This window comes from Toxorhynchites rutilus, chromosome 1, assembly GCF_029784135.1.
Source record: "Toxorhynchites rutilus septentrionalis strain SRP chromosome 1, ASM2978413v1, whole genome shotgun sequence".
Classification (NCBI taxonomy): domain Eukaryota; kingdom Metazoa; phylum Arthropoda; class Insecta; order Diptera; family Culicidae; genus Toxorhynchites; species Toxorhynchites rutilus.
The window spans coordinates 3,042,406-3,060,782 of NC_073744.1; the positions used below are offsets into that span (position 1 = coordinate 3,042,406).

Genomic DNA, 18,377 nt, shown 5'->3' on the forward strand with positions numbered 1-18,377 from the left:
ACCACGCAAGCCATTAAACCTTTTCAGAGTCCCCGGAACTTTTTACTAAAGAGTTATTTTTGAAATTTCGACTTAATCGCAAATAATATCTGGAAATGATAAACCAACAAATTTTAAAAAAAAAGATTGCGTAGTCCTACGTCCTAAGCGGTCGTGTCTCGGATACAACCCCTCGAATTGTTTTTTTTTTTCATATTTATGGGTTGTACAAATCGTGTCAGTACAACAAAATGAATCAAAAAAAAAAATTTCACCTCTGTATGATGTTTTTACATTGTTTTGTTGAACTTTGCCTTCAAACTTTCCTTCAACTTCATCCTTGGCGCTCCTCCTTGAGCCGATACATAGTTCTTTGCTTTCAAAAAAGATTCCTTAATTGTGGGAGCCAACCGATTTCCGGACTTTGTTTTGTTGGCATTGTAAAACGTTCACGTAGCTCTCCAAACATAAGTTACCAAACATGATCAACAATAACATTCTTATCTCATTATATAGTTCGTAGAATTGACAACTTTCTGATTGAAAAGTGCGATTGGCGTTATTGATGAGTTGACAAAAATTAACTGAACATTCAAAATAGCCGTACTTGTCAGCATTATGTTGGTACTCAACAAAAATATTGCTACAAAAAATCGTAAATTCGAAAGTCGCGATACTTTTTGAACAGATCTCGCTTGCAATGTTGCCACACGTACATATTTATCTGTAAAAGTACAGATTTTTTCGTTATTTTTGGCACAGATTCGGTTTTTCTGATTATCGTCAAAAAGTACAGATTTTTTCCACGTGTGAAATTTCTTACATTCGAACAGAGCAACATTAGGGTTCATGACGATTTTTACGCCGCAGTATCGTTTGGAGAGATTTGTTTTTAATTTTAATTCATGATAGTATGCAATCTAGATTCAAAAAAACTTTGTATAAGCATTATAAAACACACAAAGGACTTGCAACGAATATTTTCGATGGTACAGATTTTTGGACGAAAAAGTACAGAAGAGAAAGATTTTTAACCCCTTTGGTACAGTGGACATACCCCTTTGGTCTTTAACATATTTGCCAATAACCCAAATACGAATGGAAAACTTATTCCCGGATTATCATAAGTAGGTTTAAGCCATACTGCTTGATAAAATTGTTAACGTACCCACGACCGTATTCACCCCCTCCAAGCATTGTGGAATGAAACTCTGCAGTACCTTCCCGTTTTCGAGGAAACCAGGTGTGCAGCGTCTACCTCCGAATGATATGCGTTTTTGAAACGCTTTCCGTTTGCTGCGAAACAATTGACGGATAAAAACTTGTCTTCCCTAGCGCGTTGATTGCTACTGACTTTTGAACACTATCTGATGTTGTACATCCGCATAATTGGGATAGTTATTATTCATTGAAACCCACTCTTAAAATTTCTAAAAAAGCGATCCAACGAACAACTGATCGCTTTTACCGCCAGAAAGATCTTTTCGAACTTTGCAAGCCATATTCATTGAATACATTTCATATTAATGTTAAGCTTAAATCAATATATCATAAACAACGCAGTGCTACCAACATCTAACAATTAAACAAAATATTGTCGTTAAATTTTGAACTACTAATTTGCACTTTTGTTCATTGCACTATTCATTTTGAAACATGCAAGGCACGTGATTATTCTTAAGAAAATTCCAATGCCCAATGGCCACTAAACAACCTCTGTGAAACTGTGAGATTGTCAGGACTATTAAATCAATTGTTCATGAAACATGAATATATCGATTCTGGAGTGAATTTCAACGCATTGAAAATGTGTATGTTATATAGAGTTCCCCTGTATATCTTTTTCTTTAAATAACGCCTAAAAATACCCAACAGCAATATTACAGAAATAGGCACGGTCTCTGAGTATATAAGTCACGATTTTGCGCGCGAGTACAGGAGGATTAAGAACAGTAATGCTCTTGAATCTGGACGCTTTTTAATCCGGATACTCTCATATTACATTCAATATCACACCAAAACCATCACATTTTTTTGCATGTTGACCGACTATTGTAAATCGGAACAAATATTTGTGTCGCACAAACCCGTGTCCGGAATAAAAAGATCCGGACAGCGGATCGGAATGAACGATGAAATTTCTTATTGAAGGAGTGTCCGGATTTAAAATCACGGCACAACATGTATTCAAATGTTTTATTGGACAAAAATTTACTTCAGTTAAATCTGAAAAAAATCCACTCAATAACATTTAGGTATTGCTGGATCCTTAGAAGAAACACCTAATTTTTTTCTATTTTTCCACAACTGTTTACTAGTACCGCTAGCATCAAACAATCGTTGATCATAGTTCTGTTTGGCTATTTTAATCTTTGAGACAACTCTGTTACTTAGTCTCTTGCAATGTGCTTCATCGAACACAGACTTACTCCTTTTCCAAGTTCTATATGCAATGCAATGTGATAGTGAATAATCACCTTTTCAATTTCAAAATCAAACCATGGGTTGAATTTTTTACGCTTATATTGCTTCACCGGAACACAAAAATCATGGAAGAGTAGAAGATTTTCGTTCAATATTTCTATCAAAGAATCGGGATTATTCGAACTGTAAAAGGAATCCCAACTAGCATTCAGAAAGCAACATTCAAGAGCACTAGGATCACAATTGTTATAATCACGGTAATAGAATTCATCATCAGCATGATTCATAAACAAAACAAGTGAACAGAAAATCAAATCATGATGAGAAAATCCTAGCATTGAAAACAGCTTTAGGAATAATACTGTTCAATGAGGCATTGCAAATTGATCTACTATTAGCCATACTCGAAAGAAATGCATAAAGCAACATTCAAACAGAATATACAACCTCTACCCTCCCAGCATAACTCGCCCGCAACAATTGAGAAATTTACCCTAATCATACATAATTCAATCATTTCAATTTCTTTCTTCCTTTACGGCCTAATCCAAATTGTTAATTTACGGCACGTAACAAGAAATCAACTAGCAGTAATACAAGAAATATACAATATTCAATAGCTAATCATTAGATAATTAGATTGATAATATTCGAGTAGCACTCGTTTAGCTTAGATTAGTTTAGCTTAGTTTAGCGTTATCGAACGCTTTACACATATTTAAAGTGACCAGATGGTCAGAGGTCTAACGCGGGACACAAAAACAAAACGTTATGTATATACGTTATGTGAACATAAACCATAGTTTAGCGAGTCGAAACTGATCAGTATTATTTCTTTCTGAGTATCGACACTCAGTTGCGATTTTTCGGTGGTTTAGATTTTGTTTACGCCCGAAAATCACTCGCTCAATCAGAGCATTTACGCCTGGCAAGCACGATTCAAAATTCTACAATTTTCTTCAACTTACCGAATGGAATGCTCGAAAATTCCAATTCATTTTTCATCGATTTTAGTGTTAAGGTATGCATTCAAAAAAATGGTTCAATTTCGGATGGCGATGAAAGATAATTTATAGGAACAAACTTTCTTTAAATCTTACGTTTATTAAGTCTGTAACAAAAATGATTCAATGATGTTGATTCGCAGCAGCAGCACTGTCAAGCAACTTGATGATTTTTCCATACTGCAAGCTCCACCCCACAGTGAAGGAGTTGGATATCCTGAGGCACTTTGTGTCCGCCAGATATAGCCGATCTGGTATTTACAATATCATCTCCTTGCCGCTCCTTAAGCCGGGAGATCGAAGCAACCGGCCAAACGGTGGAGAAAAATCTGGCCAAAATGGACATTTTTATGCGGAAGCGTCAGACGAGACCGGCCGTATCTGAGCAGCAGGCAATCACCCAGAAGGAGTAGCTTGAAGTGCTGGTGAAAAACTTCTTTCCGGCGAGAGAAATGAAAAACTTCTTTTCGTACTCATAATGAAAGACGAGACGTACTTAATGCTAGAATTCATCGAATGGCAGGGGACCGGGTACTTGAAGTTCCTCAGGTAAGCGATGACGTCGAATATATCATTCACATCAAGTTCTCGAAGAAGGTCCTTCTCTGACAGACGTGAAGGGAATGTCCAAGCCGCTCTTCTTCCGAGTCATCTATAGTATATATATATATAGTACGAAGTGCTTGCCGGAGTCGGGAAGGTGATGTGGTCTATATGCCGAACCTGGGATCAGCCCATTATGCCAAAAGATCACTGGAGGTCGGATCGGCTGGAGATAAACATTGTCGCGAAGACCACCAACCTTCCCAACATTCCCCAGCTGCGCCCGATAGAAAACTTTCGGGCGAATGTCCAAAATAGAAAGACAGACGACCACCAAAGCCACGAAAAGGTAAAATAACACGTCGATATACTTCTTTTCCTCGGTCATGGTTCAGGTTCCGACCAACTCCCGTAAGACCGCTCAGCGCTTCATTTACGATACTTCTTCAAACAACTCTGCCTCTTCCTGTCGAGTATACACTAGTTCTTCCGGCTTATTTAAAATGTTAAGCCCTGACCGAGGTAGGGGACCAAAGATAATTTTTTTGTCTGACTCACGATGGTCCCTGCGGATTAATAGGGGACTTTTATAAAAACCATTTTCCAATTTTGTTGCTGTCGCTTCCAGTTGACACTCTCTAAACAAAAAGCCCAATGTCGGTGCGATGAAACCAGCTCAACGTATTAATCTTTGGATGCATTAGAAGCGCTCTTGAACAGTCTGCCAAATAAAAGTTTTTTTGAGGTTCATCCATTTAAGAAAATCAACATGATCAAATTGTGATATTGAAATATATTGATATCGCGGGACATTTTCGTTTCTTTTGCCGAATGCGGGACGTTTCGCGGGACGGAATCTAACGCGGGACATTTTGTTGAAATGCGGGACTGTCCCGCGTAACGCGGTACGTCTGGTCAGTTTACACATATTACTTCCAGAGCCTATATGTAATAAAAATCTAAAATTTTGATCTCGGGCCATAGATTGATTTATATTGTTGCCCGACGGCAAGAGTATTGGATTGTTATTCTGTAGGATAACAATACTGAACGAATTGTTATCATCAAGTCTGTAGTGAAGTTAGTTTTTGTGGAAAAAAGGAACTGAACCTAAAAATCAACTCATTATACTTTTGTGTATGCTCTTATCTCTTCATCAGAATTCAGAATTTAGGATTTCTACGTTTTCATACAAGTAGTGGCCACTACTCGACGTTTTTTTTTAAAGGCTAACTGCGAGACTAGAATTAAACGAATAAAAATCAATTTTCATTTTGTAAACAATCACAGCGCGTGTTGTTACACTTCAAAAAGCGTAAAGAAGCTTCCAGAAACAAAAACAGCTCAACCGTGCCGATTTGGGAAACCGCCAACAGTATTCACAGCTTAGAAATGATTCTGGTATAATTTGGCCAATTTAGATTCAGGTCGAATCTAGCCTCAACCAACTCTTACGCTGACTGAACATCCATTGACAGAGTACATGGTCTAGTTATTTTGTACATCTACAAGGTCATGCCACAAAAATGACTAAAGTATCTATCAATAACACTAATTTCATGCATATTTTTTAAACCAGAGGCTTTACTCTTTTATAACTCAAATAAACGAATCGTGTAACCTAAAGATTAAACAAACTGTCTCAAATTGTCAAAAAATCTACAAGCGACTGAAAAAATTAAGTCAAGAAGTATTTTTATGACATTGCCCTCAGAATATTAGCATTTTGCAGCTTCCGGATTCCGGAGAATGAAAAACGACAAGCGATCGGAATGGATCATAGTAAATACAAACATTGTTTTCATTTTGATTGTTTAAACATTTCATTTTAAGCTTGAAGATAGTCAATCAAATTCATCTCAGCAGTAAATGGCTCACAATCGCAAGCGTTGATCGTAGGTCGAACACACGGGGCTATAACGGCAGCCACTCCTAGTAGAAGATTCAAACTGATTCGGAACTAGGCCAAACAATGATGATGACCGACACTCGGCCACAAGGTCCCAAACTTACCTTGCTTGACGGTGGCAGCCAGCTGCTGCTGGAGCTGTTGCTGCTGCTGGGCTGCTTGCTGTTGGGCGGCGGCCTGCTGCTGTTGTTGCTGTGCCACGGCCTGCTGTTGGGCGGCCGCTTGCTGTTGTTGAGCCGCCGCCTGCTGTTGCTGGGCCTGAGCCACGGCCTGCTGCTGTTGGTGTTGATGCAGCTGATGTTGGGGCGTCGTCTGGGACTGTGAGTGGGCTGGGTGAATCGTAAGCAGTTTCGTCTCTGGCGGCTTGTGGGGCCCGACTGTCAGCTGTGGGGCAGCACTCAGGGCCATCGTGGGAGCAGGCATCATTAGCGTTGACATTGCCAACATTTTTCCTTCCGCTCGGGTCGCTTTAGGCGCACACTTGTCCCTTTCTGGCTGCTGCTGCTGCTGCTGCTGCTGCTGTGGATACTCTCCCCACGTTTGTCGTTGCTGCTGGATTCTTTTTGTGCCTCCGAGGGACGTCGCGTCGAAAGGAAATATATTCACACACTAGATCAAGGTTAACGAAGGATACGCCAACACAACACAACCGCTGCCCAAGTTCGGGATTCGAGGTCTAACTCTTGTTCTTGTATAATTGACTAGGGAAACGCAACCCAATCACCAATCACCACGTTTCGCGGTTACGGTTCCAATTGTATGCACACTCTTCTAATGATAGTAATTATTTCTAAACAACACTACACAACTCCAGAAGGGAAAAGAGGGGGAGTGATAGAGACAGGAAGATTTGAAACAGAAGTCGTGCGCTTTCTTTTTGTTCCAAGGAAATGCCTCGTCCCGAGAGTTGTGCTATTAAAATGAAATGAAATGTAAATAATATCTCTGCACGATATGCACGATTATACGGCGCTTTTCTCGCGCGAAATGTTGTGACGGAGAGCACTCCGTTTCTTTTCTTTTTTTTGTTTTTCCCACAGGAGGTGGTTCCAGTTCCAGGTTCGCTTTGCTTTCCTGTTTCCGTATCGTGGCCTACTCTCTGCTGGCTGCCGTAGTTCCCCGGAGTGTTTGAGCTTTTCAAGCGAGAAATACGCGATATCTCCTCGGCAAGCGGGGGATGGCCTCTTTCTTACGATATTCAGCACTCTGTCTTTCCGTTCTGGCTCGATTCTCGGCAATGTCTCGGCTCTCGGAAGTCGGGGGCTATGATGTTTTATATACTAGTTTTTTATTATATGCCTTTTTCTCTAGTTTTTATGATCCTTCCCTTTCTTGCGGGAAGCCTAGCTCCACTTTGGCACCAGCCAAGCAGACGGCGAGGTTTTCACTATTTTTGCGCGAACGTGAAAATTATCTATACATTCATTCAGATATATAGAGAAGGGAAGACAGAACAGCAGCACTAACACTTCCACCCCAAAAACTCGACTGCTCGAGAGGTGCTTGTAATAACTAAATCACCGAAAAATCGAAACAAATGAACGGAAGGCTCTCGCGTGGAGATACAGATAGACAAGCAGACGGAGAGGAGGGTGATGATACAGAGCACAAATAGGAGCGAAGGATATCGAAATAAAATTAAATGTTTCTATCAGTTCCGTTTAATTTTCCTTTGTTCTACGCTTCGGATTCTCGTCCCGTTCCTGCCTCTTGACTGTTGTGTTCCGCGCGGTGCACTACTATTCGGAAACTCGGCTCGCTTCCACACACAGAACTGGCCTTCTAGTTGTTCTTCTTTGTCTTCTTCACCTTCACCACCTGTCTTCCTACAGGTTCCAAATTTTAATTGAGCCTCTTCTCCCCTCAGTTTCCTTTTTAATTGCAACACCGTGATATTCGACGAGAGACACAAAGCACAAAGCCTGCACAAGCCGTTTTTGTTCCGGATTTTTTTTTTGACTGGTTATAATATTCTATAAACTTGTGTATGTATATAGGTATAAATTTCTATTAACGTACAGGAACTATACAGCCAAAAGCACACAGGGTCCTAACTAAATCGTACTAACCGTAAGGCGACACTGCTCTAACTAAAGCTCGCGAGCTGGCTGCAGACAAAAGAAACCTGCCGTCGTCGCCGCCGGAAGGGCCGACGAATCCTTCGGTGTTCGGTTCCGGTTCGGGCTCGGGATGCGCCGGCGCTTCACCCACCTCATTAGCCACGAGCACATCCCGAGCAGCGTCCTCGTGGTGTGGCTGGAGCATCCTGCCACAGGAGCAGAGGGAAACCGCTCACAATCGCGATTCAACGAACCCAATTTCGTTTCTATCGTGGTATCTGTGTGTGGTCGTGCGGGGTGTGTGTGTGTGCATGTTCGATCAAAACAACAAACAATTCAGGCGGGCGAGCGATGGGTGGTGGGTGGTTGGGAAACCGAACCGGTTCTCTCAGCGCCTCCACAATGCGAGTGTCTGTGTCTTTTCCAACGCTCGAAAGAATGTTGATTAAAGTAGGCTGAGGGAAGGCGATCCGACCCGATGACAAAGAACAAAGAGCCGATCCTGAGAGCATGGCCTGCTGCCACCGCCGCTGTTGATACCTATCCGCAAACAAAAACAAAAAAAATATACCAGCATACACACACACACACACTCACTAGCGGGAATTTTCTTTGATACAACACGACGGATAGTGTGAAGAATTTTCGTTTCGTTGATTTTATTTAATGTTTTTGTGGCTGCTGCTGCTGCTGCTGTGAAAGGTTTCGCTCAACTGTATGTTGTTTTATGACATGTTTTTGACAAATATCGATTTTTGGATTTCCATCCAAAGTCTTTTTTTTTGTTGATTTTCTATCCACTCCTGCGAAAGGGATGAAAATGAACCGACGACGATGCGGCTGCTGCCGCCAAAGCTGTTGTCACATCGAACTCTTTCCCCACCGTTGAGAGACGGTTGAAACCAACAAATCATGCATTTCCGGAACCTGAATGGGCAATTTATGATTTTATAATGAAATATTGGGTCATTTGAGAAGTATCCGTGGTTTTCGAATGATTTTTTTCATTCTAGAATATCAATGTTAAACGGAGTTTATTTTGGGCATTATTATCTATAACCATTCGTCATTTTTCAAGTTAATTCAAAATTCCATTCGTGTCGAATCATCAATATAAAAGTTATTGTAAAAAAAACCGGTTTTTCAAGGTTACCCTTATTCAACTTAGTTAAAAAACAACTTCGTGGGAGATGTTATTTAGACAAAAACTGTCTTCGACAAGGTTGTTACATATGATAGAGCGCTCATTTAAATGTTTACAAAAATAGGGTGACAAAAATTATCGATGGAAGAAAAACATAACTTTCTTATCTTTATAAATATTGATAAACATAGTTCGACAATGTTTTAGCCCCAATTATTTGAAACAACTTTGTAAAACAAAGCTTTTTTCTCTCTTTTATTATGACCGATTTAGCGCTTTCTTCCTAAGTTGCATTAGGGTGACCATGAAAAAGCAGGTTTTTTTGCTCTAACTTTTATATTTCAAATTCTACATCAGAACTGTCTTGGTACGACTTTTAGAGATTACTAATACAAACATTTTGCGATGCAGAGCTTGTCAATATTTTAATCCTACTCAAAGTTATTGATGGTTTTTTACCCAAAACCTCATGATTTCAATTTTAATTCACTCAAACACTAAAAATAACATATAAATGCCAATAAACTTTGTTTATGATTGCCCCAGAAAGAATGACAAACAGTTGAAGAGAGCGTATTTTTTTGGGAAAAAATATCAATAACTTTGAGTTATTGTTGCTTGAGAAGTTGAGATATTGACAAGTTTTGCATCGAAAAATGTTTGTATTAGAAAGCTCTGAAAGTCTTTCGAAAACAGTTTGTATGTAGAATTTAAAATATAAAAGTTAGAGCAAAAAACAGTTTTTTTCATGGTGACCCTAACGCAACCTACAAAAAAGATGCAATATCGGTTATTTCAAGAGATAGAAAAAAACTTTGTTCTACAAAAATGTCTCAAATAACTGGGACTACAACATTGTCGAACTATGTTTACCTCTTTCTATAAAGATAAGAAAGTTATATTTTTGACGTAGGATTACGTCTTTCGGGAACATATTGGGGTACAAATTGAAAATCGAATATCGAGCACACCGTGAAAATTGTCCAATTTCAAACGCTTATTGCTCAGTCATTTCATGATGGATTTGTTGAAATTTTTGCGTCATTCGATTTCGGCACTCCATAACAATTTTTTGTATTGAAGAAAATAATATATGTCATGAAACTAACTATCGAACAATTGAAACATGTCAACCCCTATCCTAACGGAAATACCCACTTCTGATTGGTCGAAATTGACGACACATGCGGCAGGTCCCTAACAGAGACATCAAAACCAAGCTGCCTGGGGGAAATTGACATTGCAAATACATGAAAGTAGGGGGCACTTTTGTTCCTACCGAAATGTGTTCCTTAATAGAGACATTAAAACCAAATCATTATCAAAGAGTTTAACGATGTAATTCTTCAAACATATTCAATATCAACAGATAGCCTAACGGAATCCTACGTCAACTATGCGGTCGTGTCTCGGACACAACCTTCCTGTAACTTTTTATTTCATCGACAATTTTGGTCACCCTATTTTTAATAACATAAAAATGAGCGCTCTATTGGTAACCATTGTAACAACATTGTCGAAGACAGTTTTTGCATAGAGAATAACTGTCGAGCTTTAAATGCTAATTTCCACTTGAATGCACCTCCTGGACCATTGTGCCATGGCCTTTCTCAAGGCTAGAGACGAATAAACTGAAAAAGTTTAAAGTCTCTTCAAATGAAAATCCTTCTTCCACCATTCTTTGTGAGGACACCGACTGGACCACATCGTTGCTGGACGAGCTGGACGACGAGGGATCGAGTGCCTTTTTCAAGGCAATGAGGATGGAGGTGTAGTGCTGGAAGGGTTAAGTTTTCAAAGGGCCTTTTTCAAGGCTAGAGACGAACGAACTGAAAAAGTTTAAAGTCTCTATAACTCATTACCTGACCTGAGTCATCCTCCTTCCGAACGGAACACTCGGATCGCGGTGGTCATCAAGGCAACAACTAGTTGCAGCAAGTGGCGAGTGGTAAACGCAATCGCAAAACGGCAGCAGGGGGCAGTAGCAAAAAGTTTGTTTATTATACAAACTGCTTCGCTCATCACGATTTTGGCAGCAACACCAGCTAGCATCCAAAACAAGGTGGCATCGAAGGCGTTCAAAAAAAGTTTTTTTTTATCAAATCCACGAGTTAACAATGTTTTTTAAATTGGACTTCTTCCAGAAAACATGGCGCTTTCCAGGCCCATCAAATCTTTCGAAAAAGATTTATCAAAAGTTATTTACCATATCGATGCATTCTAAAGTGACATCCGAATAATAAAATATGTTAAGTGATTTTTTATTTGCTTGGGGAGAGCTTGTGTTAATTCAGGAGTGTTTTTGAGCTTGGGTTGGGGTCTTCTAGATCGATTATTCAGTTTTCACGAATTCGTGCATGGTTTCCGAATTTAAAGTAGCTTCCAATTACAACACATTGCATGCAGGCTGGCTTTGATGAATTTTCTCAGTAGTAAGGACTGCTTGCTTTGGATGATAACTGAAGTTGGAAATTGATTGACGGAGATATGTTCTAACCCAGGGATTCTCAAACTATTTTTCCAGAATTGAGTGATATCTCAGACCCCTAAAGGCAAATTTAAAAAATAGTCTACCTATAGTTTTTTTATTCTTCGTATGAAATATGAAGGACTTAGAATGAAAGGGGTGTAAGCGATTTGATCGATTTCTCTACATCGACTCTCTCTTTTGGTCATAACTTAGCTGCAAACTCATTCCCAGCTGTATTTGACAATGTGGAAGATCGGTCAGAACCTCATCTATCGGATTCTATAGCAAACTCAAATTTGAAAGTTTTTGCAGTTGAGTTACTAACTAAAGAAAAAGTTGATGAAGAGAAATTTGGTTGTTGAGTGAGTAAGCTTGACGTCCTTTTCTCATCAAACTTCAACAAAATAAATAGATGTAAAATTCAATAAATATTAGGTTAAATTGCAAATATCGCAATAAAAATAACCTACCAATACTTGCGCACAGTGTTGCCACACGCACAGATTTTTCTGGAAAGGTACAGATTTTTTGGAGCGATAACTTAATAACACGTGGAGTGGATGAAACTGGTGAATCAGAGATTTGATTGTAATGATTGGACTCTCAAGGCTTCTGCAATGATAAATTCCAGAAACATTCCCAATCTAACAAGCATCGAAGAAGTATTTGGAGCATTTTCAGGTTTTTATGATGGGGAATGAAAACCCAGAAAAAAAATGAACCGATTGCGATACAGATTTTCAAAAAAAAATAGTACATTCGAAAATGATTTCAGTATAACTGCAACAAAAATCAGACTGCTTGCAGAATACAGGTAAACTTCGATATAACGCACATTTCACTTTTAAAATTGTACGTTATATCGAAGCATAATAAAGTATCCACAAACGTAGTCTATAATACATTATTGTGTTGCTGTTTCAGTCAAGTTAATGAATAACTTCAATCAGAAGACGAAGCCAGCCATTCTCATGATGTTTCCCTTCGTACTGTTGATTAAAGTTGATTCATTTAGAATCTGGAATCACAAAACCAGCTGTATTTCGAGATTGATTGAAGGTACAAAACTTGTTTTAGCATCATAATACAGATAATTCATTGTTCTATCAGAAAAAAAATATTGAAAAAAATTTTCCTTTACACTTTGAAAAGGTGTACGCTATATCGAGGTAAAATGTACGTTATATCGAAGTTTCCCTGTATTGACTCCCCTCAAAGATTTAATGACGTTGCTATTTTGGAGTATATTTTGCCCCAGATTGAATTGTTTGTTCCAGGCTGAAATCCCTGAATTCACGATGCTACATGAATAGCTAAAAGATCTTTATCCAACAATTCCGACTAATATCTGCGAGGAATCTTACGATGTTTCAATGTACAATGCTACTGAATTTGAAAATCGTTTGGTCGGTGTTCAGTCAGACCGGAAAAAGTAGAATAATTTTGATTTCGAGAAAAAACGAAGTATAGCGTATAAGGGGTTAGGGGTTTCGAAACAGTATAAAAATCACAAGCAGAGATGCCAACCTTCCTGATTTTTCAGGATTTCTCAGACTTTTTAGCACAATTCCTGATATCCTGACGAACACTCAATTTATCCTGATTTTTCTGAAACGATTCTGATTTTTCCTGATTTTTGAACTCTTTACATTATTCGTAATAAATATACTGGTTTCCACGCCAAAGTTTCCTGTCATGATAGTTCTCCGGTTTGCACTTTTATATATCTTACATTAAGTTAAATTCTCTAGACGCAAAGCTGTACTTAACTTTTTTTATCTATACCCTCAATTGTTTCGTGGATTTCCGAAACAGTGCTAGAAAATTTCATGAAACCAGATTGTCTGACGAATTTATGAAATTACAAGGAGATTAAGCTTGAGGAACAATATTGCTTTATTGAGGACAATGTGTATGCGGATGTATCCTCAGAGTTGTTATTGTAGGAATACGTTTCAGAGGGTAAAATTACTCAAGAGAAAAATTTTGAATCCACAGTCAATATAAAAAGATTTCATATGTAATTTGTTCGTCTGATTCAAAGTAGAATCAACTTTAATGAAGGGACTATGTTAAATATATCTATAACCGTATTAGGAAAAATTCAACAAGTCTTGCACTGCTGATATGATTTCCTCATTTGTTTAGTGAAGATTCATTCCAAAGCATGGATGATAAATTCAATGAAAATTTGAATTTTGGTTTCTCTGCAATTGAATGTAGTGATGCTGTAGATTTTTCAGAAAAAAATAAGCGATCAAAAAGTCAGGCGAAACACTAGCATTTCCGCTTATGCGAGGACTTATGCCATGCTTAGCAATTCTTTTACATATCCAGTCTTCGCCCGAAGGAAGATTAACTCTGTTTCTGACGGGATTTGGAATGGATTCTGTATTATGAGCTTATGAGCAAGCAATCTGTTTCTCACGTGTATGGCTCACAGCAGTTTTCGACGAGGAAGCAAACATGTTCTGGGAGGTTAGAATATTCAAGCTGTGTGAAAGATAGCGAAAGATTGTGAAACAGAACCCTATAAAATAAAATTGTAATGCTTTGATTGAAAATGATGTTTTTGTTTTCCAAAAAATCGACATTAACTTTTTGGACAACCCAATATGAGTTACCTGATTTATCCTGATTTTTATTTCCATTCTTCCTGATTTTTAAAAATTATAGTTGGCAACCCTGGTTACAAGTTAATATCATTATGATGGATGATGGTGACATTCTACCAACCTAATGTAATCTCTTAAATTAAATTAGTAAATGAAAGTATTATCATTCAAGCTCCAACAAATTTCAGAACGCAAATGCCAAATGCATTTGCCAACTCTGTCATCCTATGCGTACTAATGCACACTCATCTGCTTGTTGAGTTTGTTGAGTTGAAAAGTAAAACTATAATACTTTCTACTAGAATATTAGCTAAGTTGGTATACAGTATCTTGAAAGTTTCAAACAGGATGTGGGCGTAGGGTTTGCTAAACCTGCTTCAAGCTGAAATTTATTTAATTTAGTATTGATTCAGTATTTAGTTCAACGTATCGTACAAATTTAGTGAGCCCTTAATGGAGGATCTTTTCTGCTGTTCAACTGCTTCGACGAACACTGAAGTTCTAAATTTATTGAATTTGATATGAGGTTGACATCATAATTTTCTATAATAAATTCTTGGAGGCAAATGAACTGAAAAGTTTGTAGTCTCTTTAATTCAACAATTCATTCATTATAATAAATTTTACTACCTTTATCTTCCTCCTAATTCCTAATTAATATTCCTTCCCGTTTTCTCGTAAATTTCAAATAGCATATAGAGTAGAAGTATCTATCATCGCAATAGTAACAATTATGGTAATACGAGTGAGTTTTCTGTTAGTTTAAAAAGCATATCTTATTTTTAAAGGCTCTAATACGACTTTTAAACATCAGAAATCTCTTCTTTGTCGATTCTGGTACTTGATTCCATGTGAAACATTGTTCTTTCGTTGGAACATTTCGTTTGAAAATAGTGTGTCCCTAAGAAGCTGCTTGCTTCTTAGAATTTTGCTAAGGTATATGCGATCAAAATAATGTGACCAATTTATACGATTTTATCGAAATAAAAATGTATTTTTGTATTACCATAATTGGTACAATTTCATCTCTACGTGCCAATTATCGCAATATCGAATGTGCCTGTTCCTATTATGGCTGTAGGAAATCACTGCAAAGCTGAAAAGCAGAGCTGCTATATGTTCCTATTATGGTTGTACGTTGTTATGTTATGGTTATACCTCACGTTTTCACGCTTGCAAATTACGCTTTTGGTTATCATAGGGCGTTTTGAATGCTCAGTAGTGTTGTGAAATAGCACTATGAGTGTCCGACCGAAGAATATTTGTTTGATCCATTCTGTTGAAAATTAAATCTTAAGTGAATGTGTTAATATCCTTTGTTCAGTTCCCGAAGAGAAGCGTAAACTGCACCACAATCCTCACGCCTTTGTGATTCTCTTGTCAGCTATCAGAGAGACCTAGCAATGAGGAGCAGGCAGTTATTTTACAACCGGGAAGCACTAACAACAGTCTAATCTAGAGATGAAACGGATATTCGGTATCCTGCCTATCCGGTCAATATTTGGTATCCAGCCGGATACCGGATATGAAAAAAAAATAATTTCTCATTAACAGAAGATAAATCATAACCGGAACTTGTAATGCTTGTTAATCCTTTTTTGATTTGTAGTAAATTAGGTGTACCCTCTCTTAGATTATCATCCCGGAAGTTCTTAGTTTTTTTTTTTAATTTTGAACACAAATAATTGGTTGATGTTCTTTGCATATTGAAATTATTTGGCACCAAATCTGTCTGGAAAGCCATAGTTATCGTAAGAGAAAGTCAAAAGTGAAATTTTTCATTCTATCAAAAGTTTTTTCCTGTAGTAAAATAACCTACAGGAGAGTTCTTGGAATCAAATGAATGCTAATGGTTAAGGTTAATCTTAATCGTTACGTTAATCTACAAAATTTATAAAAACAGAAGAAATCGATTTTTTTTTCTTTCCAGTATTGTTATCCGCTACACCTACACACAAAAAGATAGAAGCATTCATGTATCACACTTCAAAACTTGAAGATTTAAATAAAGCATTAAAATGATGTATATCCCATCTTCATGCGTTGGTTTTTCACAAAGTAACAGCGTTTCTAGAATCACTTAAAAACTTCGACTTCGCGCTCCGTTCCCATAATTTTTGTCGAGTGCAGAATCGACGACATAGCATAAACATAAATTTACTAAACTTTGATGTTATGAATAATTGAATAATGAAAACGCAGTGTTTTTTGAGGTATAGGCTTCATTTTGACATCATTTACAGGTATCAATACAGTCTATAATTTATAATATTAGACATTTGCAAAAAAGTGACAGTCAAAACCAACGATAAAATTTGCGTTTGCGTTAGCAAATTCCGTAAAAAAACAAGCATCGTTTTTTTCAGTTTTTGTTGGTGTTTCAACTATTTAGATGGAGGCGATCTGGCGTAGTGGTAACATCCATACCTCTCACGCAGAGATCACGAGTTCAATTCTCGCTCCCGACATTCTTCCAAAAATGGAAGTAAAAGTGACGAACCAACCAAAATGTGTTGAAAGTCACTATAATAGAGAACAAAAAAAATCAACTATTTAGATGGCTGTTTTCATATTAAGTGCTAGAAAATGTAAGAACCTAAGATAACTGGGTGAAAGAAATGTTATTTTATGCAGAAATCTTCATTAAAATTAATATTGAAGTAGTGTTCGGAATATGAATCAAATTTCTACGCATGATTCAAATTCCGAACACTTCATTTTCAAATGTAAATTTACTGAACTTTAATATTATAAATAATTGAATAATCACAACCTTGAAATTCTTTGGCTTTTAGCCTTCGTTTCAACATCATTTACAGGTATCTATACAGCCTATAATATATAATATTGAGCATTTGCAAAAAAAGTGACAGTCAAAACCAATGATTAAATTTTACGTTTTGAAATTCTGTAACAAACAAGCATCGTTATTTTTTCAGTTTTTGTAGTTTCCAAGTTAAGTGCTAGAATTTGTACGAATCTACAATAAATGAATGAAAGAAACGAAATTTTATGCAGAAATCTTCATTAAAATTAATTTTTTTCCTCAAATATATATTTTTATCAAGGCTCATATGGCGTTAGCCTGACGGGGCCGGGAGTTCAATATTTTGACAGTTTTCCTCATTATCTATGTTAGTAATATGTAACCGATTACTCGCGGTCGGCTCGAGGTTAGTATTACAAGTGTTCTCGTAATTGGGATGTTGCTGTCTCCAATGCTCTGTACCTGTGCCCGACACGGGATACTTCCTATTGGGATGCAGCTGACCATTAATCAGCAACGCCCCCCTAGTCTGTACCCCATATCTAGCGTGGTGCGCCTTCTCGACTCGAGGAATCCAGGATAGAATGGTCACTAGCCGGCGCAATCATCAGCTCGTGAAGAGTTGTCATGAGCGGTACAACCTTTGGCTCTTGTTGAATCATCAGTGGACTGCACAACCATTGGCCCGTGTATCTGTAAAGAGTGTATTACATTTGCAGTTAATTTTGCTGCAGTTACTCAAGGGGACACCCACACATTCCAACACGCAACACAACATGCGCTCACTCACGCAACATTCCCACATGGTGACGGGAGGCACTCACCAGCCAACGGACAACACATACAAATATACATGGTAATGTTGGTGGCAGATTGCTATGAGAGAACTAACACATGTACGAGGGAAAGAACCACGCATGCCTTAAGCGGGATAAAAGATATTATTAGTAGTTCTACCACGACCGGGAGCAGATCGGCTTTGTTTTTCTCCCTGAGGAAGCACGTGGCGTACAAGTTCAGGGCGTCGGGGATTGGCAGCCATTCTCTTTGGTCGCATCTTTACGAGGAAAGTTCCAGGAATTAAACCCGCCAAGGATAAAGGTGTCGTTGTAGTCACAGCCGCCGAATAGTATTTGTTTGGTGGCTGAGTGTTATTTTCGCCAAGGATAAAGGCGTCGTTGCGGGATTCACCGCAAAAATCTAGAGTGTTCGGCGGTTGTATTCGCGAAGATAAAGCGTGATCGCGAAATCATTAGTCCTCACGTGCTTACGGCCATCGTCGCGAAATTCTCGTTTAACAAATGTTCATTCGCGGAAGTTAAATGCGTGGTTACGATCTCAAGCGCGAAATTTGAAAGTGAATTCTAAAAATAAATAAGTTGAATTTTCGTCATCCTCTGAATAGTGGTTGTGGGACGGCCCCATCATCCGAGCGGAAAAAATTGGCAGTCGCGGAGAGTAG

At 38.1% G+C, this 18,377-nt stretch overlaps 1 protein-coding gene across 7 annotated transcripts in view; it reads right to left on the reverse strand.

Annotated features, from left to right (window-relative positions):
- Positions 1-18,377, reverse strand: part of LOC129778748 (nucleolysin TIAR) — a 1,021,219-nt gene that overhangs the window by 447,849 nt on the left and 554,993 nt on the right. For 3 of the 7 annotated variants that reach the window (XM_055785872.1, XM_055785849.1, XM_055785840.1), the window contains exon 1: positions 5,964-7,958. The exons of the other annotated variants lie outside the window; for them this stretch is intronic. In XM_055785872.1, coding sequence (XP_055641847.1) covers positions 5,964-6,306 — 343 coding nt within the window. In that variant the 5' untranslated portion in view covers positions 6,307-7,958. Of the gene's footprint in view, positions 1-5,963; positions 7,959-18,377 lie in introns of those variants that run through there. 7 annotated transcript variants of the gene reach the window in all.